Source organism: Dendropsophus ebraccatus, chromosome 1 (genome assembly GCF_027789765.1).
Source record: "Dendropsophus ebraccatus isolate aDenEbr1 chromosome 1, aDenEbr1.pat, whole genome shotgun sequence".
Taxonomy (NCBI): domain Eukaryota; kingdom Metazoa; phylum Chordata; class Amphibia; order Anura; family Hylidae; genus Dendropsophus; species Dendropsophus ebraccatus.
This window is the reverse complement of record NC_091454.1, coordinates 47,023,199-47,047,637: the sequence shown is the minus strand read 5'-3', so window position 1 is coordinate 47,047,637 and position 24,439 is coordinate 47,023,199. Positions and strand designations below refer to the sequence as shown.

At 40.8% G+C, this 24,439-nt stretch overlaps 1 protein-coding gene across 2 annotated transcripts in view; it reads right to left on the bottom strand.

The window, feature by feature from the left end:
- The window catches only part of LOC138792682 (A disintegrin and metalloproteinase with thrombospondin motifs 2-like), a 219,319-nt gene that overhangs the window by 29,304 nt on the left and 165,576 nt on the right, over positions 1–24,439 (bottom strand). For both annotated transcript variants that reach the window (XM_069970389.1, XM_069970396.1), the window contains 6 exons: positions 21,860–21,992; positions 17,419–17,532; positions 5,323–5,468; positions 4,642–4,817; positions 2,892–3,025; positions 1,470–1,593 (listed from right to left, as the gene is read on the bottom strand). In XM_069970389.1, coding sequence (XP_069826490.1) covers positions 1,470–1,593; positions 2,892–3,025; positions 4,642–4,817; positions 5,323–5,468; positions 17,419–17,532; positions 21,860–21,992 — 827 coding nt within the window. The remainder of the gene's footprint in view (positions 1–1,469; positions 1,594–2,891; positions 3,026–4,641; positions 4,818–5,322; positions 5,469–17,418; positions 17,533–21,859; positions 21,993–24,439) is intronic.

Genomic DNA, 24,439 nt, shown 5'->3' with positions numbered 1-24,439 from the left:
ATCATGGCGGATGGACCGGAAAAGGGAAAGTGACTCCTTAGATCAAAGAAGACGTCACCTGTGAGTCCCTGTATGACGGTTTTCTTATTTTGTAGAACATTATTTAGTAGGGGTGCCCCGAGGAAAATTTTTTTTCCAAGGTGTGCCCCGAGGTGGAAAAGGTTGGGAAGCACTGCTCTACTGGACCGCTGAACACTAACAATTAAGAAAGGATTAGTAAGAAAAAGCTGGAAACTAAGTAGGGCTGGCACAGCCCAGGAGTAGTGTTGAGTGGACCTGTCTATATCAATGTATCCGTGTTTTCTAGACTCCAAAGGACAACATCCAACATCTGTTGCTGCTGGGCATCAAATGCCAAACGTTCAGTTTGGAAAACTTTGCCATGTAAGCTCAACACTACCCAGGAGCACTGTGTTGTTGGAGCTGTCAGAAGCAGCAGGATAGTCAGCTATGTGAAGTTGTACAGACTCTACAACAGTAAAACAGTGGGTAAGTACATTTAGAAAACAAATTAACAATTAAAAAAAATCTGTGTAAAAAGTGATCATATACTTTAGTTGTTGTTAAATTTAGACCATAAACCATTTATTAGTCATGGCAGATTGCCAAATGTTTGCAAGTAGTGTTTCTATATATGTTCAAATATTTCATAGAAAGGTAATTTTCAGTGCTGTCCTTGTAATAATTAAAATGGGACAAGCTAATAAGTTTATAATACATTTGCTGTCCCAGTACATCCTTGCTTTACGAATATGACCCACTGCTACCCACGACTGGGTTTGCCTTACCCCTAAAAAGAATTCAGATCCATATCCGTAATTGTGGACAGTATAATAGTCATGTGTGAAAGGGGCCTTAGGTTCTAATTAGCTAATAAAATCGTAACTTATGCTTTGACATTCCTTGATAAAGCTAAGCGAAACGTGCGTAGGGTGAGTGGGTGAGAGGGACTTGGCTGAATACACGCATCCTCCTGGGTTAGTATACATGTAATATGGTTGGGTGACTTCACCTGTTGTGTGGTACCTATCCAGTACCCTTGGCACTTTATAGGTTTTTGCCTGTTTGAAGAAAAAACTATTTTCCTCTTGCTATTCTATGTCTTTCTTCCTGCATTTGTATTTGTTCGCCATCTAGTGGAGGCTGCCTGCATTACAACATCCATACTTTTTCCTATGAGCATTCTCTATGCATGTGCAATATATTATTTCATAAAGTATATATGTATGTCCCCTAACCAATTTCTTTATTGTATGGTTCTGTTTCATCTTTTTGCATTGTTTTAATGAATTTTATTAAGTATTAATTATTTAAATAAAGATTACAATAATATAAATTTTTGATTGTCCTGCATTCTTTGTATCCCTTTGTGGATCCTTTTTTGTTTGATTTGTATCTTGTTATGCGTTAAGGACTATATATTTTGGTCATTTTTGTTTTTGGTCTACTAATATTACATGTGAGCCTACCTTGCTTCTTGGGTGTTCTTGTGAATGTTCCTTTGACAATTTTACAATGTGAATTATCACCGCCACATACTCCACACTTGTCATCTTTTTTTGTTGACCCAATCTTTTTGTCACAACCAACTTTCTGTATAAAAGATAATTACAAAACTCACAAAAGCGCTCAGGTCACAGAGTAGACATATACTTAGCATATAGAGATATTATCAGCTGTTATTGCAAAATATAAGTCACTTGCATAAGAACTGTATTGGGGGACACACTGTTTATTTGACAGATCACAACCTGTATATTTGTCACACCTTAAGAAAATCTGCTGCCTTACTTAACGCTTTAAGGATCTTGGAAATTTTTCTTATTTTTCTTAATTTTCTACAAAGTCATTAATGGGTAGCAACACCCTTAGGCTATGTTCACGTAAAAACACGTCCGTATTTCATAACAACGGCCGTATTTGCACAAACAATGGCCGTTATTTTGAAAATAACAGCCGTTGTTTACGCAAATAGGGCTGTTGTTATGAAATACGGCCGTGGTTTTTACGTAGTGAGAACCCGCCCTTAAAGTGTAACTGTCATTAAAATGTCACTTTTCAGAAATCAATAAATATCAATAATACAAGCGATTTTAACTCTGCAATAAGCCAAAAAGTTAACTTCTGTGCTTAAAACCTTTTTTTTTTTTGCAGCATCACCGCCCTCACTTCAGAAGAACCAGGGTTTCTGTAACCATAATTCTCTATGGAGAGGGGAGGAACCGAGGGGAGTTAGTGAGCACTGAGAAGAGAAAAGACAGCCCTGCAGAGCATATCATCCTTATCTCACCAAGCTCCCAGATGAGCACTGACCTTTCTGACCCATCTAGTGTTTTATGTGCCCAGACAGTCTCATAAAAGCAGAGCTGGCTCTCTCCCCTTCCTACTTACTCATCCCCCTCAGCACCTCCCCCCTCCATAGGTTATAATGGACTCAGCAAACCCATATTCACTTTGCTTCTCCATAACTCTGTAATTAAGACGACTTTGCCTGATAACAAGCAGAAAAGAAGTGTGTCTGTGTGTGTGAATTTGGGGCTGCAAAGCAGCTTTTTGAGAAGAGAAAGAGGCTATTACAGAGTTTCTTAAAATCGCTTGTACTATTTATTCCTGCAAAAATGATGGACAGCTGTCTACGAGAATGCAAATAAAGAGCTGTCAATTACTGATTAGCACCTCACACAAAGGGCAGAGATTTCTATAAAGTTTTTCTGAAACTTTTCCAGGAACCTATATATTAATCTGCTTGGCCTCTCCTGTTCAACATCCTGTTTTGGCAGATTATGCTGTATTTTTGATGTGACAGGTTTCATTTAGATCAAGTTTAAACATATACAAACATATATTAAAAATATTTTGTAATTTGCCATTAACATGCACGTGTTACTCACCAGACATTCACCTCGCACACAGATATTGTGAGAATCCTTATAGGAGCATTGTGTTCCATCATGTGCTTGTCTTTTCATATATACCACATCTCCAGTTTCTTTTGATTGACAGTAAAGATGACACCTTTCTTTTTCTTGAAGAAAAACAGGGGGGAAAAAACTAATTATTAGATAAACTCTGGAACTTTTTAACCCCTTAAGGACAGAGCCAATTTCCATTTTTGCGCTTTCATTTCTTCCTCCTTGTGCTTAAAAGGCCATAGCACTTTTTTGCACCACTAATTGTACTGGGGAGTGTGGAGAGGAATGTATAAAGTTTACAGTCATCCGCTGTCAGCCATGCGTCGCTATTACATGTAGCGATGTGGGCCTGGTGACCAATGATTTTTAGGCTAGAATAAATTGCAACGATCAACCAATGATCATATCACCACCTAACCATTGTCTTCATTACACGGAGCAATAATCTGCAGAATCGGCTGATTTAGCAGATGCTAGCTGGTCCCTCAATTGTTGCTAAATCTGGTAATGGGGTAGGCCCAGCAAGTGTTGCCATGTGGAGACATTCCTTGGAAACTGTTGATAAGGCAAGCATTATCCTAATACAAAATGCCAGCTGTTAGCCCTGCAATGAGAGGTAACATGTAGCCGCAGTATGTCCTGCACATATTGCTCAACTATAAGCAGGGCCGTATTTACCACAAGGCACCCGTGGTCCGGTGCCTAGGGCAGCACCTTGCAGGGGGTCAGCACCAGGGAGCAGGGGGACAGAAAAAACTAATTTTTTTGCTTTTATTTTTTTAGTTTCCCTCCTCCCGTTCAGACTTGCCAGTAAATCTGGTGTCTTTTCCAGGGGGGTGGGGGGTATGGTGGTATTGGTCAGGTCTGGTATCGCCAATAGGTGCATGTAGATGGGGCGTCTCCCGGTTTAATGCCTAGGGCAGCAGCAGCTGTTAATACAGCCCTGACTATAAATGTTCCTTGTATCAATACTTGGAGTGACCCACTGTTGTATGCGATGGCTCCATAGATCCGAACTTGGGGTAGAGTATTGTTTCAAAGGAAAAGATTGAAGCTCTCACCATGAGGCTTTCATACTCTAACCTGACCACTGTCGGATCCAAAACAGAACCTGGATTCATCAGTAAAGATTATATAGTTCCATTCCATAGCTGTCCAGGTTTGTTTCACAACACCACTGCAATAGAAGGTAGTAATGGCTAGCCATCAATGTCAGGACACGTAATGGGCACCATGACACAGAGTTTCCTTTTGCTAAGCACCTGGAAATGGGCCTGGCAGAGACAGCGGGTGTAATAAAGGTGCCACTTGTGTATAGATGGGCGATATGTAAACTGCTCATAGGAGCTGCTCGTGCATCACAGCGCATCAAACTACTCTCTCTACTAATGGTCTGTATGTGCTATCAAGAGCCTGTTCACATACCCACTGTTTCCAACACCTCTAAGAAGCCTCAGAATGGCAGGCAGTTTGTACAGCACAAAACTTAAGCAAGGCAGCAGGAAGCACAAATGAAACTTGCAGGTTTTCTCCTTTAACCCATTTTTAGGCTTAGAGTTAAACAATCATCAAAATATCAGCTTTATTTGGGTAATGTTGTGCTTGTTTTATTCTTGAATTATAGGAATTGGGTAAAAATGGGCCATTCCATCCCAGACATGGGGGCAATGTATAACTTTTTAACAAAACCATCTTAAAAGTTGCTTCAAAGTGCTGAATCACAGATTACCATCTGGATGTTCATATGGAATCCAGTGATGTTTAGAATTCTGGTATTCAAAGAATGGGTCCCATTGTCTGCACTGGTCTTCTCTGAAGTCCTCAGAATCTTTCTCACACTCTTCAGTATTACATAGCTCCAATTCGTAGCTTGGTCCTGTGCATGAACGACCTCCATTAGATGGGCTAAATATAAAACAGTATAACCTTAAGTGTTGCTGACAATACCATATAATTCTTAACAAATATCCTGACAAAACAAAACAATGAATGTGAAAATCTACTTGGGCATAAACCTTTGCACAAAGAAGGAAACTTAGCTTCCTGCATAATATAGTACAATATTACAATAGTACAATTGTACTGTCCTCTGCAGTAAGCCAAACACCACTACGCGTTTCGAGGCCAGCCTTCTCTGCATCAGGCATAGGCATTTAATAAAAATGGCCAGTTTTGTTGGTTGATCATCTAGTTATTTACATGTGCCGCAGATCCTGACTGTCCATAGCATTGTATGTTGAGTCTGGTCTCAAGTTACGATGGTCCAGAAAGGACCATTGTATGTTGAAAATATTGTATCTTGAGGCCATTGTAAGTTGAGGTATCACTGTATTTATATATCCACTGAGGATATTGTATGGCTAAGAGAACATATTTGTTTCTGCATACTAAAAAAATAAAAAACACTTACTGAGGATTGTCACAGCTTCTTGTTCTATATCTCACACCTGTGCCGCATGTTCGAGAGCATGAACCAAATTTACTCCACTGCCCCCAATTTCCATCTTGCCGAAGAATTTCAGGGGTTAACCAAATGCAGTGACCTTTAAAGCAATGCTTATATCAAAGACAAAATAATATATATTTCATTAAATAAAACAAGTATATTAGTAAGTGTCTAGTATTGTAATATTATATTTGCTCAGTTTTCATTATTGTCAAAGAATTTACTTTTCATTAAATTGGATTCAATTTATCACCAATCATTAGCACACCATCACTATTTAATTTATTAAGCATGAATGCAAGCTTCTAATAAATTCTCTTCGGAATATTCCCCTAGATGATTCTCTCTTTGTAAAAGTTCTGTTCACATTATTTTTATCCTCTATATCATTACTTCAAGAGCTAGGGAGTGCCTCACAGTTTGAGGTGGGCACAGATGGGGAGGCAGTTTTAACAAAAAAAAATTATGAGCTGCACAGTCCTTTCCTTCGGTACACCAATCTCTAGTTTAGGAACATTACTGACTCTTTTGTACTTATTTTATTGTTATACAGCGTTTAAGAGACAAATAAAGGGTAGACTGAGCAAAAGTTTTTATTTTTTCATGGACTTCCACCAAAGATTAGTAAGGCCCTGGCATACAGAAAAGTAGAGAAGTGCTGCTCTACATAATACTCAGAGTATACTTTAGACTTCCCTGCATGTGAGGCTAACATTTGCTGTATGCAATATGTACAGAGGGGTGAAAAAAGTATTTGATACACTGTTGACTTTGCAAGTTTTTTCACCAACAAAAAATACTAGCAGTGTTTGGGCGGGTTCACACTACGGAATTCTCGCGGACAATGTCCGCGGAATTCCGTCAGCTGTTCGCCTGCACATCTGGGCGCCTTTCCGACGGCCCCATAGACACCATTCTATGGGCCGGCGTATTCCGCTATACGCTGAAAGAAGTGTCATGTCACTTCTTTTAGCGGATCGCGGAATACGCCACCCCATAGAATGGTGTCTATGGGGCCGGCGGAAAGGCGCCCAGATGTGCGGGCGAACAGCAGATTGTCCACGAGAATTTCGTAGTGTGAACCCGCCCTTTGAGGGAAGGATGAGTACAACCACAAGAACATAGTCCCAAATACTTATTCCGTGCAATAAAATAAAAAATATTTAAAAATCAATGTGGTTTTCTGAATTTTCCTAATATGGATTCTCTCCTATAGCTGAAGTGTACCTATGATAAAAATTTTGTAGGTGGGAAAACTTGCAAAATTGTCAGTGTACTTATTTTCCCCACTGTGTATTCCTCAATGATTTCCACGATAAGGGTATGTGCACACTGAGGAAAAGGTGACGAATTTAAGAGGAATCCGCTCTTATTTCAGCTTGAAATTCCTCCCGTAAAGTATAAACAGAGTAATGTCCCATTGTGTTCAATGGGATTTCCACTATTGCTCACACTGCAGATTTTCAGAGCAGAAATTTCTGCCGCAGATCTGCTTTCTGCCCAAAGAATTGACATGTCAATTTTTTGAGCGCATTCTGCTAGAGGAATCCTATAGAAGTCAATGGGGGTTTAAATTCCGCTTGCATTCTGCTTGAATTCTGCTTGTATTCTGCTCGAATTCTGCCAGAGCTATGCGAGGAATTTGAAGCAGAAAACTCTGTGTGCACATACCCTAAGATAAAACATACCATTTATCATGCAGTATATCTTGCAGTATCTTCTTACAATACACAAAAAAGCATAGAAAAAAAAAGTGAAAGACCTTAAGCACAGTGTTGATACACAAAATTGCTAAATATAAAGGTAAGATACGTAAATCTGTACTTATAAATCACTGAATACTGATCTGTACTTATAATTACTGAACCCTGGACATGCATTTCTTATGGGAGCACTTGGCATTGACACTTTCTTTCCACCGAGTTTTATCCTGGTTCTTGAAAATATAGAACAACTTTTATAGCATTTTGCATAACCCCTGGCATTCTATTTGTTTTAAAGGGGTTATCCAGCACTACAAAAACATGGCCACTTTCCCCCTACTGTTGTCTCCAGTTTGGGTGGGGTTTTGAAACTCAGTTCCATTGAAGTAAATGGAGCTTAATTGCAAACCACACCTGAACTGGAGACAACAGTAGGCGGGAAGTGGCCATGTTTTTGAAGCGCTGGATAACCCCTTTAAGGTGTCTCAGCCTTACTTACAATATCATCCTTACTCACCTGCTAGATTTTAAGCCACTGCCAATTTGTCAGTGCCCAGGACAATGCTGATGTCCACTTTCTATCCCATCTTAACATACAGGAAATGCCTGCTCAGCCAGTTACTGGCCACTGTGATTGGCTATACAAGCATTTCCTTGTGTCATAACAGGGACTAGAAATTACATTTTTTTTCTTTCAACCACAAGACTATCGTCATTGCAGCGCTTCAATCTGAAGAGTTCAATACATTTTTATTTTTGACTTGAAGCCAGTCTGATTCCTTTTAAGTAGTATTTGTATTGCCATACAGTCCCTTTAATTACGTCTCTTGCAAGAGTTGTACATTAGGCAGTACTACCTACTATAAAATGTTATAGGAGGTTTCTGCCTCAATACTTATAACTGGCTAAAGTAAACAAGCTTCTAGAAGTGGCTCCATGATGAAGACAAAAAGTATGCTTGTATACTCGTATTAATAGGTCTGTCATAGAGATATGACTTCATGACAGGGGAAGCATAGCTGTATAATGGTCTTCATGACACTACATTCAGAAGTTCATCCTGTCCCACCAGAAGCAGGAGTCTTACCTCCCTCGAAATTTTGAGACTCTAAATCTAGTTTAAAGGCAAAAAATAAAGAGACTCACCAGTTCAGTGAACAAAATTTCAAAATGGTTCCAATCTATGGAAACCCCAAGGGAACAAAACAATTCCAAAGGCTGTGAAAAATCCACATTTTAAATAGTAGTAAGCAAAGAAATGAACAGACTCCCAAGCCTTCACTGCCTTTACATGTCCACGAAGTATCATTAAAGCCATCTGGAACACTGGAACAGATAAAAGAAACAAAATGTGCAGAACATCCGAACGGAGTGGAATAAGGTAGCTTTATTATACTCACAAAGAAAAAATCTAACCTTCAAATGTAACACGGCATGAAAGCTACATTCAACATCCCTGACCAGCTTTTAGACTACTACCAGGAAAGGTGAAAGATCCAAACTACTGGGAAGATACATATCCTAACCAATTACATACAATATCTTTTAAAGGAAATGTCCACGACTGCAACCATATTCGCACTGCTCAAAGTTACCCAGACTAAACATGAAGTAACTCATATACTATCAAAATACTATGAATTTAAAATGTCCTTTATTGTAAACTGTAAAACTACATGTCTCCACAGTACAGATCAAAATAAAAAAAAAACAAAAAACCTGTGAAGTCTGATACTGAAGTAATGAAGTACTGAATAATTAACCCACTCCATCCCTTACTTTATGATTCAAATTAGATGCAGCGGACAGCTGGAAGGAATTATGACTGCATGACAGACTACACAGAAGTTGTTTGTAGTCTGTTACCATGGGATCACATGTTTTGCACAGGTACTGTAGACACAAAATGGTTGGATATTTATATTGCTATTTATATTAAATGCTCTGGAGCAAGAAAATGATTGCAGAGGTGGTACTTTAAACATGAATATCTTCATACAAATGCAGTTTATTTTTGTTAAAGGGAATCAGTCAGCTGATCTTCAAGATATGATCTGCAGATATATAAATATATATATATATATATATATATATATTTTTTTTTTTCCCTCTGTGGCTCAAGTGTGCAGGTGGGGCTATGCTGCAGCATTTCTTGCCCCCCTGGCTTCCCTTCCTTGCCAAACCCATCACTTGCAACAAAGGTGTGTTTGATTCTGTTGCCCTATCAGACCAGATCTGCATCTCTTATACAAATAAGCTGACCGTTTCCTTTTACATGACATAAGAAAGTCATTGTAAAACTGTATTAATATATATATTTAACATATAATGAATAAAATGAATGACTAGCTCACACATAAATGTGATAATCTAAAATAAACTATTTATACATAATTTACCTAATAGATAAAATAATAGAATTGTGTAAGTCTCCTTGCACATCTCTACTATCTTGTATGTCTTTATATCAAAGGGGGATAGCATCACAGCACAAGGCAGAGGGAAAACATTCCCTCATATTTCTGTATTTTTTTTCCCTTCTACTTTGTGCCACAAACTGATTATATATCATAGGCATTGTCCTTGTCATGTTTATTTTTAGCCATTTGGTTTTGTGCCAAAATACGAATCTTATGTTATCTTAACATCTTAAAGGGGTTGACCACTTCATAGTAAAACTGCTCAGTGTACAGCATTAGTAAGTGTACTCACAGTACTTTAGTAGCTAAAATCAGACTCCCGTCTTACAGGCTGGGTTGTCCTGCTCTGTGGTGATTCTGTCCATAAGATGGCTGACATGGAGGAGCATGTCATCATGCCCTGCCCCCAAGTGTCCACCATAGGCATAAACAGGCTCAGTGGTGGACACTGGGGGACGTGGCATGGTCACATTCTCCTCAATGTCGGTCATCTTATGGACAGACCCACCCCAGAAAAGGGCAGCACAGCCTGGAGGAGGAGAGTCTGATTTTGGCTCTTTGAGTTACACAGGGAGCTGCTGTCAGTATATAAAGTGAGTACAGTTCCTAGCAATTTTACTACAAAGTGGCAAACCCCTTTAATCATCAGTATAGTTTGGATTACAATCAAAGTCATTTCGATACTATCTAGTAACACGACCATGTATGACATTATTGGTTCCAGAATTATGTGCTAACACATTTTAAACAGAAGGCTATGGACACGTTTGGTCCTATAAAAAAAAATATATGGTGTAAAAAAAAGAGCTTTTTTTTAAACAAAGTCTATCAAGAAAGTTGGTTTTGCCTTTAGGGGAAAAAAAAATCAATAAAAAAATATACAATGTACAAAAATGGCCATAGAAATTAACCTCTTAAGGATGGAGCCAATTTTCGTTTTTGCGTTTTCGGTTTTTCCTCCTTGTGTTTAAAAGGCCATAGCAGTTGCATTTTTCCACCTAGAAACCCACATGTCACTAATTGTACTTTGCAATGACAGGCTGAATTATTGCATAAAGTACACTGCGAAACCAGGAAAAAATTCAATGTGTGGTGAAATTGGACAAAAAAAAAACGCATTTCTTTTATTTGGGGGGTATTTGTTTTTACGTCATTCGCCCTGGGGTAAAACTGACTTGTTTTGCATGTTCCTCAAGTCGTTACGATTACAACGATATGTAACATGTATAACTTTTCTTTCAAACCATTGTTAACAAATACACGTTCCTTAAAAATCGCTCCATTCCCACACTTATAACGCTTTTATCCTTTGGTCTATGGGGCTGTGTGAGGTGTCATTTTTTGTGCCATATTTAATTTCTATCGGTACCTTGATTGCGCATATACGACTTTTTGATCACTTTTTAGTACATTTTTTCTGGATTTGATGCAACCAAAAATGCGCAATTTTGCACTTTGGGATTTTTTTGCGCTTACGTTGTTTACCGTGCGAGACCAGTAATGTGATTAATTAATAGTTCGGGCTATTACGCACGCGGCAATACCAAACATGTTTATTTATTTACTTTTATTTAAAACATGGGAAAAGGGTGATTCAAACTTTTATTAGGGGAGGGGGCTTTTTACTAATAACAACACTTTTTCTTTTTTTTTTTACACTTATACTAGAAGCCCCCCTGGGGGACTTCTAGTATAAGTGCACCGACCTCTCATTGAGATCTTTGCTGTATACTTATACAGCAAAGATCAATGAGATCGCCACTCGTTTGCTATCCCGGAGGAGCGATCCACCCCACTAGACACCAGGGAAGTGCTGCATACAGTAATCGGATGCAGCTGTCAACACGCGGCACCCGGGATCGTGGCGTTTCAGAGCGGGGTCGCGGCGCGGCCCCGCTCTGAACACCTCTTAGGACGCATGACGTACCGGTACGTCATGCGTCCTTAAGAGGTTAACCCCTTAAGGACAGAGCCAATTTTGATTTTTGCGTTTTCGTTTTTTCCTCGTTGTGCTTAAAAGGCCATAGCACTTGCATTTTTCTACCTAGAAACCCACATGAGCCCTTATTTTTTGCGGCACTAATTGTTCTTTGCAATGACAGGCTGAATTTTTGCATAAAGTACACTGCGAATCCAGAAAAAAAATAAATGTGTGGTGAAATTGAAAAAAAAAACCGCATTTTGTTTATTTGGGGGAAATGTGTTTTTACGTCATTCGCCGTGGGGTAAAACTGACTTGTTATGCATGTTCCTCAAGTCGTTACGATTAAAACGATATATAACATGTATAACTTATATTGTATCTGATGGCCTGTAAAAAATTCAAACCATTGTCAACAAATATACGTCACTTAAAACCGCTCCGTTCCCAGGCTTATAGCACTTTTATCCTTTGGTCTATGGGGCTGTGTAAGGTGTCATTTTTTGCGCCATGATGTGATCTTTCTATCGGTACCTTGATTGCGCATATACGACTTTTTGATCGCTTTTTTATTACAATTTTTCTGGATTTGATGCGACCAAAAATGCGCAATTTTGCACTTTGGGATTTTTTTGCGCTGACGCAGTTTACCGTGCGAGATCAGGAATGTGATTAATTAATAGTTCGGGCGATTACGCACGTGGCGATAGCAAACATGTTTGTTTATTTATTTATTTACTTTTATTTATAACCTGGGAAAAGGGGGGTGATTCAGACTTTTATTAGGGGAGGGGGATTTTTACAAATAACAATACTTTTTTTTTTACTTTTACACTTATACTAGAAGCCCCCCTGGGGGACTTCTAGTATAAGTGCTTTGATCTCTCATTGAGATCTCTGCAGCATAGATATGCTGCAGAGATCCATGAGATAGGCACTCGTTTACTTCCAGCTGCTGCAGCCGGAAGTAAATGAGTGCCGAGCCGGGGACGGCGCCATCTTGGAGCGGTCCCCGGCCGGCTTCAGTTACGGAGATCGCTCCTCCGGGATAACATCCCGGAGGAGCGATCTCCCCACTAGACACCAGGGATGACGCTGCGTCCGGTAATCGGATGCAGCTGTCATGTTTGACAGCTGCATCTGACTACTGTATTAGCGGGCACGGCGATCGGACCGTGCCCGCTAATACCTGCGGTCCCGGGCTACAAGCGGCACCCGGGACCGCGGCGGTTCAGAGCTGGGTCGCCGCACGGCCCCGCTCTGAACGTCCTTAACGGCATCAGGGCGTAAATATACGCCCTATGTCGTTAAGGGGTTAAAGAAGTCTGGCAAAAATTTTTATTAAAGTATTGCATTGCCCCACAAAAGTTATACAAATCACCAATATACACTTATTACGGGAAATGCTTATAAAGCGCTTTTTTCCTGAACTTACTACTGCATCAAGGCTTCACTTCCTGGATAAAATGGTGATGTCACGACCCAACTCCCAGAGCTGTGCAGGCTGTGGCTGCTGGAGAGGATTTGTCCACATTGAATCTTATTTGCCAAGTGGACGCCAAAACACTCAATGTGGCATGAACCTTTACCAACCCTTTACTTTGTCGTCATACCTCTAACCATTTGGGTGGTGCATTATTCATGATATAATAGTTAAAGAGGATGCACCACCAGGTACGTCCTCTTTAACCTGACACAGGGATAGAATGGCGCTGTCACGGGGAAGTTCCCTGTACGGCGCCGTTCTTTCCACGGTTACCAGCCGGTGCTCAAGCACTGGAGGTAGGCCGTTAGAATCAAAAGAGCGCGGCATAGAGGGGAGGCAATTCCCTCCCACTGGGGTGGGCCGGCCTACCTCCACTGCTTGAGCACCGGCCGGTAACCGTGGAAAGAAAAGCGCCGTACAGGGGAACCAGGCCGCAGTTCGAAAAACGGACGGCGCCGTTCTATCCTTGTATCAGGTTAAAGAGGACGTACCTTAGTGTTTTTTCCCCATTTAGATTTAGACTGGCTTTATATGGTCCCCTTTTTACGTTTTTAAAGCATGTTAAAAATGCATGTGATGTAAATCACTTCAGCACTGCAATGTGGTGATTGACATCATGGTTTTCACAGGTGAAACACAATTTTATAGTGTTTATTCTTAAAAAAAAAAAGCTGTCAATAACCATACAAAACCATGGTGATTCATGGTAAAAATGTATGCACTTATGTAACATCTTTTCTTTCCCCAACCTTGAAAATGCAAAAAAAACAAAAAACAAACCTGCACTGTGTGAACCCAGCCTAAAGGTTTGTTTTTAATTGATATATTTTCAGTGATATTTCAACTGTCATTGAAAATGTGAAGTTATATTATAGTTTATTGCATGTGTAAATTTTACTTATGAAATATAAAATATATTTTTCTAATCTGTTTCTCTTGTGAATTTTTTAATTATAATTTCTAAACATTATTATAGGGGTATCAGCTGGCAACAGCAGAAATATGGACAATTAAGAACTGAAGTTTAAAACTGGCTCAGACCAATGCAGAGTAGCAAAATTTTCATGTAAGCTCAGTTTAAATTGGGCTTGTGCAAAAAAAAAAAAAAAACTAAATTGCCAGATTTTGCCAGTCTGCGTTGGCGTTTGTACAGCAAATGAGGACTTCCCCCTTTTGACCTATGGACTATTCTAGGCATGTTCAATGACCTCTATAGAGATCACTGTTCAGGTAGAAGGTAAGCTATGACCCCATACCACAGGTTCAAAATCTGGATTATAATGGTTATTTTTTTATGGTCCAAAATTCTATGCTGATTTATTTATATTTTAGGTCACAACTAGCTAGAGTCCAGGACTCCCTAGGGCTGCACCCAACTTCTGCAGCCATTGGAAACCACATGCTGAGCGTTGCCGGACCCAAACAGTTAAGTCTCTCCACTCAACACTAGTTATAGCTCCATTTTGTGTTTTTAAATCCCCTACACAAACATTGTTAAAAGATAAAAGATCGCTGTTTGCATTCACCAATAGACAGACCTGATGAAGCTTATACATAACCAAACCCAAAAAATATAATGTTCAACGGTAGAAATTCACTTAAAGGGATCAGTGTGCCAAGGGTGTGCCGTGCTTTAATGTTGCCAATTGCTGTAATATGTTGTATTGCTAAAACTAATGTATTCATATTCATAAGAGCAATCAGATTACAAAGATGAAAGCCTGTAATTTTATATAATTTAAAAAAACAAAAAACTTCAGACAATCTGCAGTAATCAATCTGGTTACATTACAGCAAACTATTCTGCATGTCTAGCAGAGGCATGATTTCTTGGTTTTATAGGAGTTTTTACATTGTAGTTCCACATTTTATTTAGTTTCCCAGAATGTTCTCATTATGTTATTACCTCATTAATTTATGGCTTGTACTAAATGCTGCTTTTATATCTGTCTAAACCGTTGTGCTCCAGACAAACCTGAAAAGCTGAACCAGTCGAGCAGCTGATCGATGTCGCCATTCTACCACCACAAATGAGGGTATCAATTCTTACATTGTGAGTATAATAAAGCTCATTTCTTCTTCATTGTTCTAGTCCAGGGTTTTTACAATCACTTGTGGACAATGCGTTGGATGAGATCTGTGTTTGAAAATGCAGTTGCTTGACAGCCTTTGGTTCTATTAAAAAAACATGCTGAAATTATGTTTACCAAGGTGTAAATGACCTATAACATGTACTTCAAGGAACTATCTCCTTGTGTGTGCGTGTGTGACTATGCATATGGCGGGAAATTAAGATCTATCCTTTATAAAGTTTTTTTTTTAACCAAATTAAAAGCAACACTGGACTGGCTAAAGTATATGTATTTAATCCACAGTTATAAAAATTGTAATAGATTATGGTATCTAATAATTATATTTGTAATGTCTACCCTACACAAAGAACAGAATTAGCGAATCTGTACACTGCAATTCACGCTCCAAACTGCTGACCCTGTTATATCAAGGAGACACATGGTACCTTTCGTATATCTGTCTGTGCCTGTATAACATACAAAAATTATTTTATCTTTTGGTGCAAACAGTCAGTGAGGCTTTCCCAAGCTCCTGAAGTGCTGCAACCTGAAATGTCTTCTTGCTCCCCCTCCCATCCCTATCCCTGCTTGCTTGACAGACAGATGAAAAATACATAACAGGGTCAGGTATGGAAGGGGGCGGGGGGCTACAAAGGTGTTACCATCCTCTGTAGTTCAGGAGCTTGGGAAAGCCTCTGGCTCTTTGCACTGAGAAATAGAAGCATTTTTCTACACTCTGGCTAACTGAAAGTTACCTAACAGCTTTTAACAGTGTCACTAAATGAAGCTAAAAGACATCATGGGACACGTCTTAATTCTAAATCTTGTTTGCTGTGATTTACCAATTTTGATGGAATAAATCCAGAACTTTTTTCACTTTAAATTTTGGAGTGCTGCGGACTATTTTTGATATATACTTCAAGGCCCGTGGTTGGGGTAATCTGCTGGAACCACTATATCCTTGCAAGTAGCGGGTTCAATATCCTGTGTATATTAATTCTAGACAGGTCTGGATATATCTGGACACTATGCTATGACATTCTTGTTGTTCAACCACTCTGGAGCTTACTATTTGTTTTTTTAAACTGAAACCTATTTCCAACACTTCATAGATGTGATGGTACTTGGAGACAGGGCAGGTTTGAGATGGTTAAATGGTGCACCAGGATCTCCTTCACTGAACTCTGTAGCTCCTTCAAAGTAACTGTTCAGGGCCTTTTACACAGGCCGAAATTGGCCAGGAGCATTGGTAGAAACGCTCCTTTGGACCATAATTGACCTGCATAAAAGTGACATTGATCGACTGAGGACAAGGAAAACGCCCAATCCTCAGCTAATCGCATATTTTGAAATGTGGAAAAATTATTGCAATCAAAAGCACATCTTCCTGTGTGAACAGGGTTGTGCAGCTGATAGCACTTTATCCTTTGACTCTTTAACTGATTGTAGGTCAATTGTAAGTGAACTGTTAAAGAGGTTGTCCGGCGATAAAAAATTATTCACAGAATAACACACATTACAAAGTTATACAACTTTGTAATGTATATTATGTCTGTGAATGGCCCCCTTCCCCGTGTCCCACCACCCCCACCCGTGTACCCGGAAGTGTGGTGCGCTATACATTACCTGTCACGTGCCGACCACGGTCTCCGATCCTCAGCAGTGACGTCTTCTTCGGGAGGCCGGCGGATCTTCCCGAGTGCCGGCCGCCCTCTGCAGCGTCATCCGAAGCTCAGCCGCGATTGGCTGAGCATAACTGTGCTCAGCCAATCGCGGCTGTGCGGCTGATGACGCGGCCACGTCATCAGCTGCTCAGCCGCGATTGGCTGAGCACAGTTATGCTCAGCCAATCGCGGCTGAGCTTCGGATGACGCTGCAGAGGGCGGCCGACACTCGGGAAGATCCGCCGGTCTCCTGAAGAAGACGTCACTGCTGAGGATCGGAGACCGTGGACGACACGAGATGCGGTGAGTATAATGCACCACACTTCCGGGTCTAGCGTGGGTGGGGGGAAACACGGGGAAGGGGGCCATTCACAGACATAACATACATTACAAAGTTGTATAACTTTGTAATGTGTGTTATTCTGTGAATAATTTTTTATCGCCGGACAACCGCTTTAAGGCAATATATAAATGTGGAGCTTCAACAGCACATGTGTAAGCACTTAAGCAAGCAGGATTTTACTCTTTTTAATATTATTGGCAGACAGATAATAAATAATTTGTGTGAAGACTTACTTTGAGAGAATACTGATATAAAAAATAAAATACTTGCTGGACTTGTCTTCTAATACAGACAAATTTACAGAATAGAATAATTTTCTTACACACTATAAAAACTCATTGTCACACAGATTACAAGTATTTAAGGGAAACGGAATTTGTTAACATTTTTGATCCATGGGCCATTTAGGGCTGACCTAAAAACTATAGTGATGCTACACTTTAACAATTACCTTTCCTTGCGCACACATTGTTCCATCCAAAGGAGGTCCTTTTTTTGTTTTACAGAAGTATGGATTATCTGGGTGACTGCACCAGAGTTGTTTACAGGGATCAAAGGTTCGAAACTATGGAAAAGGTTAAATAAAAAAAAAATGCTTACTTACATTTTATATAAATAGGAATAGTAGAACATAATGAAATTATGAGTATCAACAAGCAAATGAACTGTAGATTGTAAAGCACTGTAGAAAAGTGCAACTCTTTACATGTGCTATTTAAAATAAAGTAGGCAAAGAAATGTTGAGGGACTTCACCAATCATTTGTTAACATGTGGCATACATCTAGAAAATATTAGAACCCAACTATCAAATGACTGCACAACTGGATTCTCTCCACTTATAACCCAGCTACATCATCTGTCAGAAGCTAAAAGATAGGGAGTTGTGTCAGTGGGACTGATTGGTAAGCTTGTTGTGAAGACAGAAATCTTTCCCATGTGTGGTAGGTCATTTAAATGTCATTTTTCAGAAATCAATAAATATCAAGGGATTTTAAGAAACTCTGTAATAGGCTTTATTCAGCAAAAGAGTTTCCTTCTGTACGTACAAAGCTGTTTTCCTACCTCCCCCCTCACTTCAGAAGACTCAGGATTTCTGTGTCCATTATGCTCTATGGAGAGGGGTGGGGTTGAGGGGGATGAGTGAGCACCGAGAGGAGAAAAGGCAAGACTGCAAAACCCTACATCCTGCAATCTTGTCTTGCCAACTTCACAGACTAGCAGTGACCTTTCTGACCTCTAAATGCAGCGTTTAATGTGCCCATACAGTCTCCAAACTGCTGGGCAGCTTCTCTGCTCTCCCTGCTCACTCATCCCCTCGACCCCTTCCCCCTCCATAGGTTATAATGGACTCAGCAAAGCATTCTTCACCACTCTTGCTCCTCTGTAATGAAGACAACTTTGTCTAATAATGCACAGATAAGAATTGGTGGTGGTCTGAAAAACAACTGTGAGTACAGAAAGAGGCTTTTTTGCCTAATAAAACCTATTACAGAGTTTCCTTTAATTGCTTCTACTATTGATTTCTGAAAAAATAAATAAATGACAGTTACACTTTAAATACTGCATGTTTAACTTATTAAGGGGAACCTGTCAGACCACTTGTGGCCTATAAACTGCCCGCAGTATCTGAAAGAAATGCCAAAGAGTGTTTGGAAGCTGTGTGGATGCTGGCTGTGTCCTCCAGAATGGGAAGGCCATTTCACAGTATACTGGAATCATATTAATAGGGCAGTAATGGTAAGTAAATGTCCAAGTTACTCATACCCCATCTACAGTACACGTCTCTTTCCCATTCTTATAATTTTAGATGATGGGATGAGAGCTGGCTGTGTGCCAGTAGTACACAAAAGACGGTACTTTCTTTTTCAGGTGCTTTCTTTCCACTATGCTGGGGGATGATTTACAGTGCATTACTATAAATGGCATATAGGTGGTAGGGTTATTGATGCAAGACGCTATGTGGGTTTGCAAGACGCTATGTGAGCAGTAAAGAAAAACATCAGCAGCAAAGCAAGAAAGGGTACACTAAGCAATGATCTGCCGATAATTATGGTTATAGACTAAAGGGTAAGAAGAGGGGGAAGTTACATTCAGGAGTTACCACTGTGTAGCACAGTAGTATTAGCACTGAACTTTACACAAGGTACAGAAATATATAGGTGGTCAGACATGAAACGGAAGCCATGATTCCATTTACAACATGGTTGCAGTAAAGGACAGATTCATAAATTGAAGGAACACAGGCCCGTGTAAGATACCCACCTCTCCGTGGTCCAGCGTTGTGTGGTGCTAAAGGCATTGCTCCCCTGTCATGACTAGAGATAAGCGAACCTGCCGAGGTTCGGGTTCGTATGAACCTGAACTCTCGGCGTCTGATTCCCGCTGTCTGCAGCCTCCGTGAAGAGGGTGAATACAGCCGGAGGACCGCCTGGAAAACTGGGATACAGCCATAGCCATAGGCTGTATCCCAGTTTTCCAGGCGGTCCTCCGGCTCCAGGTTCGCTCATCTCTAGTCATGACTACCAGCACCAATCAGGCTTCCCGACATTATGGTCATTTGGATTTCTGTGCTTCACACACCCAGCTTGTTTCCTGGATTACCCCTTCTCTTGTGATTTGGACCTTGACCCTTGCAAGTACTGCAGACCATCCCTCTGCTTGCTGATTTGGATCTTTACTCGACATTCTAATACTAACCCTGAGCTTTTTTGTCTTTACTATGCCTTATCTATTTACTTAGTTTATATAAGATAACAGCCTCCAACTGGTTGATGGTCCCTTCCTAGCTACCTAGAATATAAACTACCTAGAACCAGTGGAACAGGAACCTACAAAATAGCAACTACAAAGAGCCTGAAAACTGGTTTACACAAGTGTGGCATGCTGTGGGATTTGGACTACAACAGGCTAGCAGGCCCTATTACACGGAACGAATGCTGTTCGTATTCGGCCGATATCGGCCGCTACGAACGATAATCGTCCCGTGGAATAGAGTGCAACGATCAGCCAACATCGTTCATGTCGGCTGATCGTTGCAGTCGCTTGTTTTTCAACATGTTGAAAAACAAGCGACTGATACAGCAATGATCTGCTGCCGTCGCTCCGTTGAATAGGAGCATCGGCAGCAGCCCATGTATCCTATGGGCTGCCCGGACGATCAGCGATTCTCCGAGCAGCACACCCCCCCCCCCCCGCAACTCCCCGCCGCCCCTCCCGCACTCACCCGCTCAATGCAACCACGCTGAATAGCGGCGGCAGCGAGCGGGGAACAAGGAGCAAACGAGCGCTGAGAGCGCTCATTTGCTCCTCTTAACGACCGGTGGAATAGGGGCATTAGTTTATATCAGATAACAGCCTTCAACTGGTTGATGGTCCCTTCCTAGCTACCTAGAATATAAACTACCTAGAACCAGTGGAACAGGAACCTACAAAATAGCAACTACAAAGAGCCTGAACACTGGTTTACACAAGTGTGGCATGCTGTGGGATATGGACTACAAGAGAGAGTGGTTCTAGCATGGAGTGGCTCTAGCATGATCACCAGGGGACATGACTACTAAAATGTTCCTTCACTAGCTAAGCACTAAGTAACACTAGCTTGTTTGCACATCCCCAGCACTCAACATCACGGTTAGAACCCACAGTGTTCTGTCAGCGTGTCTACATTTTTTTTTAATTGATTAGTAACAATTAAGAGATCATGTGTCACTTATTTTTTTTTCCTTTTTTTTCCCTACTTATTAAATCTAGATACAACTGCACATTCTATTCTTCTAATTGGTTCTTATTTTGCAATTTTAGTTTTTTAGGCTGCGTTCACACTACGTATATTTCAGTCAGTATTGCAACCAAAACCAGGAGTGGATTAAAAACACAGAAAGGATCTGTTCACACAATGTTGAAATTGAGTTGATGGCCACCATTTAATGGCAAATATTTGCTGTTATTTTAGAACAACGGCTGTTATATTGAAATAATGGCAGTTATTTACTGTTATATGGCAGCCATCCACTCAATTTCAACATTGTGTGAACAGATCCTTTCTGTGTCTTTAATCCACTCCTGGTTTTGGTTGCAATACTGACTGAAATATACTGACTGAAATATACGTAGTGTGAACGCAGCCTTAGGCTGTTTCTCCACATTAGCATTTTTATGTTTTTTTGTTTACATATTCAGAAGCTTAACTGTCTGTCTGGGCTGCAATGTGATCAGTAATAAAGGGCTTGTCAGAAAGACTGTTGCTAAATCCTGCTACTTATCATGCACAATCTAACAAATGCATGAAGTTTTTTTTCCCCAATGCGTTTTCTACACACACTAATGTGGAAACACAGCCTAATCCGATTTTCTATAAACAATTATGGAGGCAGTGGTCTCACCTGAGCTGCTGCTCTTTTAACAATAGTTCAAATAATTTACAGCAGGCACATGGGCCATGGGAAACTGGTTTCTGGAGAGGACCCTAGGCTACTAGATTGCCATGACCTGATCTGAGATCTCGATAACCCAACAAGTAACCTCTTTAAAAAGAAAAAAAAAACTGACAATTTCCAAGTTTCATCCATAAATGCAAACTCAGGATAATGTAGGATAATGTGGACATGATAAAATCTAAACACTACAAAAAAAAAGTTCCTAGGCTCTTTAAACTGAATGTACCATCATATACATTGCTTAAAGTTTTTTTAAATAAATAGACTGGTATAAGGATGCTGCTGCCGCGGTCCCTTTTTGAACCACGGCCAGATTCCCATGCACGGTGATGGGCCGCGGTTCAGAAAAAGGACCATAACACCAGCATCCCTGCATCGGTCTATTCATATAAAAAACTTAAAGCGATGCACCTAATGGTACATTGGCTTTAAAACAATCAAAAGACAATACTTACAGCTGTACACATCATGTAGCCAATACCAAAGTCAAAACGACATTGCTCATTCATAGAATAATGAATCCCAGGGAGCTGAGGGAGTGAAGGCCAATCGTGTGCAAATGGATCGTCTCGCAGGCAATCGTAAGAACTGAGGGGGGAAAAAAAGACATACCCAACATTCTATTATCATGAGAAGTAGAAATGGTTTCGAACAAACTCTCTGTTATTGGTTGCTATGGACAGTTTACACCAGTGAATATTTTACAAGCTTTGATAAATCTTCCTCTTGATGTCTATCACTTACCGTATTTACCGGCTACTTTTTAACCCCAAAAACATCTTCTCAGAAGTTGGGGCTCGTCTTATACGCTGAATATGGTCACCGCATACGGTGGGAGACCTAAAAAATGGCCACATCCCCAGCGTAAGCGGCAACCACAACAAAAAACGAACAACTAAACTCACCTATGAACTGTTCTCACGTCATGTTTTCGGCGCAGGCAGTGTGATGCAGAGATACTGCCTGTGTTGGAAGTCCCCGAAGCTCTCCTAGTAGCCGAGCGTCTCATAGGAGGAGCTCGGAGACCCTCGGCTGACTCGAATGACAGAGGCACCGGAAGTCCTCAAAGTCTCTGTCATTCTCCTGAAGCTCTCCTGGCAGCCGAGCTTCTCCGATGAGATGCTCGGCTACAGGAAGAGCTTCGGAGACCTCTGGCGCAGGCAGTGTGTATCACACTGCCTGCACTGGGAATATAACGGGAGAAGCGGGGCTGGCGGGATTGAGTGACAGGTGAGTTTGGTTTTTTTTCAACTTCAGTTAACTGCTCCAACCAAATCATTTAACTAGCTCCAGCAAGTAAACCCTGCTGCGGTCAGGCAGGGGTTAATATTTTCCGGTGTATAAGACAAACCAGGGGCCGTCTTATACTCCGAAAAATAAGGTATTTGCCAAAAATGAATCCTTACCCCAAAAAAACAGCTCTAAAGTCTTGGCCACTAGGTGTCTCCCTTCCCTGCATTCTGCTGTTAACCGTCTATCAGGGCAATCAGTCACCTTCAACAAGACTGATTACAGGAAATGGCGGTGGAACAAACAACTTGCCCGGGAGAGACAAAAAGCTGCTGCCATTAATAATATTGAAGTCATGGGTTTTTGTGTCAAAAAGCTATCTTTCATTGCTCAAAAATGTGCAAATTTTGGTTCAAGGTTCATCTTCCGAGTAAAAAAAAAAAATGTGCATCAACATTAAATCTTATAATAACAGCTATTATTAAAAATTATATATTTCTTATTAGCAACTTTTTTCTGAGCTGTAAAATCACACCCAAACTGAAAACAAGAGCAATGCAATTTCTTGAAGAAAGTGGGCGTGTTTAAAATGCCTGGAAAACCCCTTTAAGGATACGTTCACATGTACCGGATCCACAGCAGATTTATTGCTGCGTATTCGCAGCGAGATCCGCTGCGGATCTCTGGCCAGTAAACTCTATGGGCAGACAAACTTGCAGCAGAATGCACATCCCGCTGCCAGTTTGTCAGCAGCCCGCCCTGTTAACCCCCCGCCGCCTATACATCACCTGGTCCCCGCTCTGGCTTGCTTCGGGGCTCCCGATTAGGGATGAGCTAAGCGGCTGAGGTTCGAACCAAAACTATCAGGCTGGATACAACCTAAGGACCACCTAGAAAACTGGGATACAGTCTATATAAGCTGGGTTCACACTACGTATATTTCAGTCAGTATTGTGGTCCTTATATTGCAACCAAAACCAGGAGTGGATTAAATACACAGAAAGGATCTGTTCACACAATGTTGAAATTGAGTGGATGGCCGCCATATAACGGTAAATAACTGCCATTATTTCAATATAACAGCCGTTGTTTTAAAATAACAGCAAATATTTGCCATTAAATGGCGGCCATCTACTCAATTTCAACATTGTGTGAACAGAGCCTTTCTGTGTTTTCAATCCACTCCTGGTTTTGGTTGCAATATGAGGACCACAATACTGACTGAAATATACGTAGTGTGAACCCAGCCTATGGCTGTATCCCAGTTTTCCAGGAGGTCCTCAAGGTTGTATCCACCCTCTCCACGGAGCGGCCAGACAGCAGGAATCAGAAGCCGATAGTTTAGGTTGATACGAACCCGAACCTCAGCCGGTTCACTCATCTCTACTCCCGGTGTCTTCATGTCCCGCTCGGCCAGCGCAGCGCACTGATTGCCCGAGCGCGACGTGCCAAGAACCCCCGAAACAAGCCGGAGCGGGGACCAGAATGAAGAATGGAGTGAAGTATAGGCTCCGGTGGCAGGGGGGTTAACAGGGCGGGCTGCTGACAAACTCGCTGCAGCATGTGCATCCTGCTGAGAGTTTTTCTGCCCATAGAGTTTACTGAACAGGGTTACGCAGTGAGAAATCCGCTGCAGATCCGGTATGTGTGAACGTACCATTAAAGAACGTTTCCAAGGGTGAATGTGTATGAAAGGGTTAATTCTGTTCATATTTGTTCTAAATTTTATGTTCTCACTCAGAGCTTCATGTTTAGCTAATTTAGCTTTGATAATAGACACAAGGAATATTCTGTTACTCTCACAC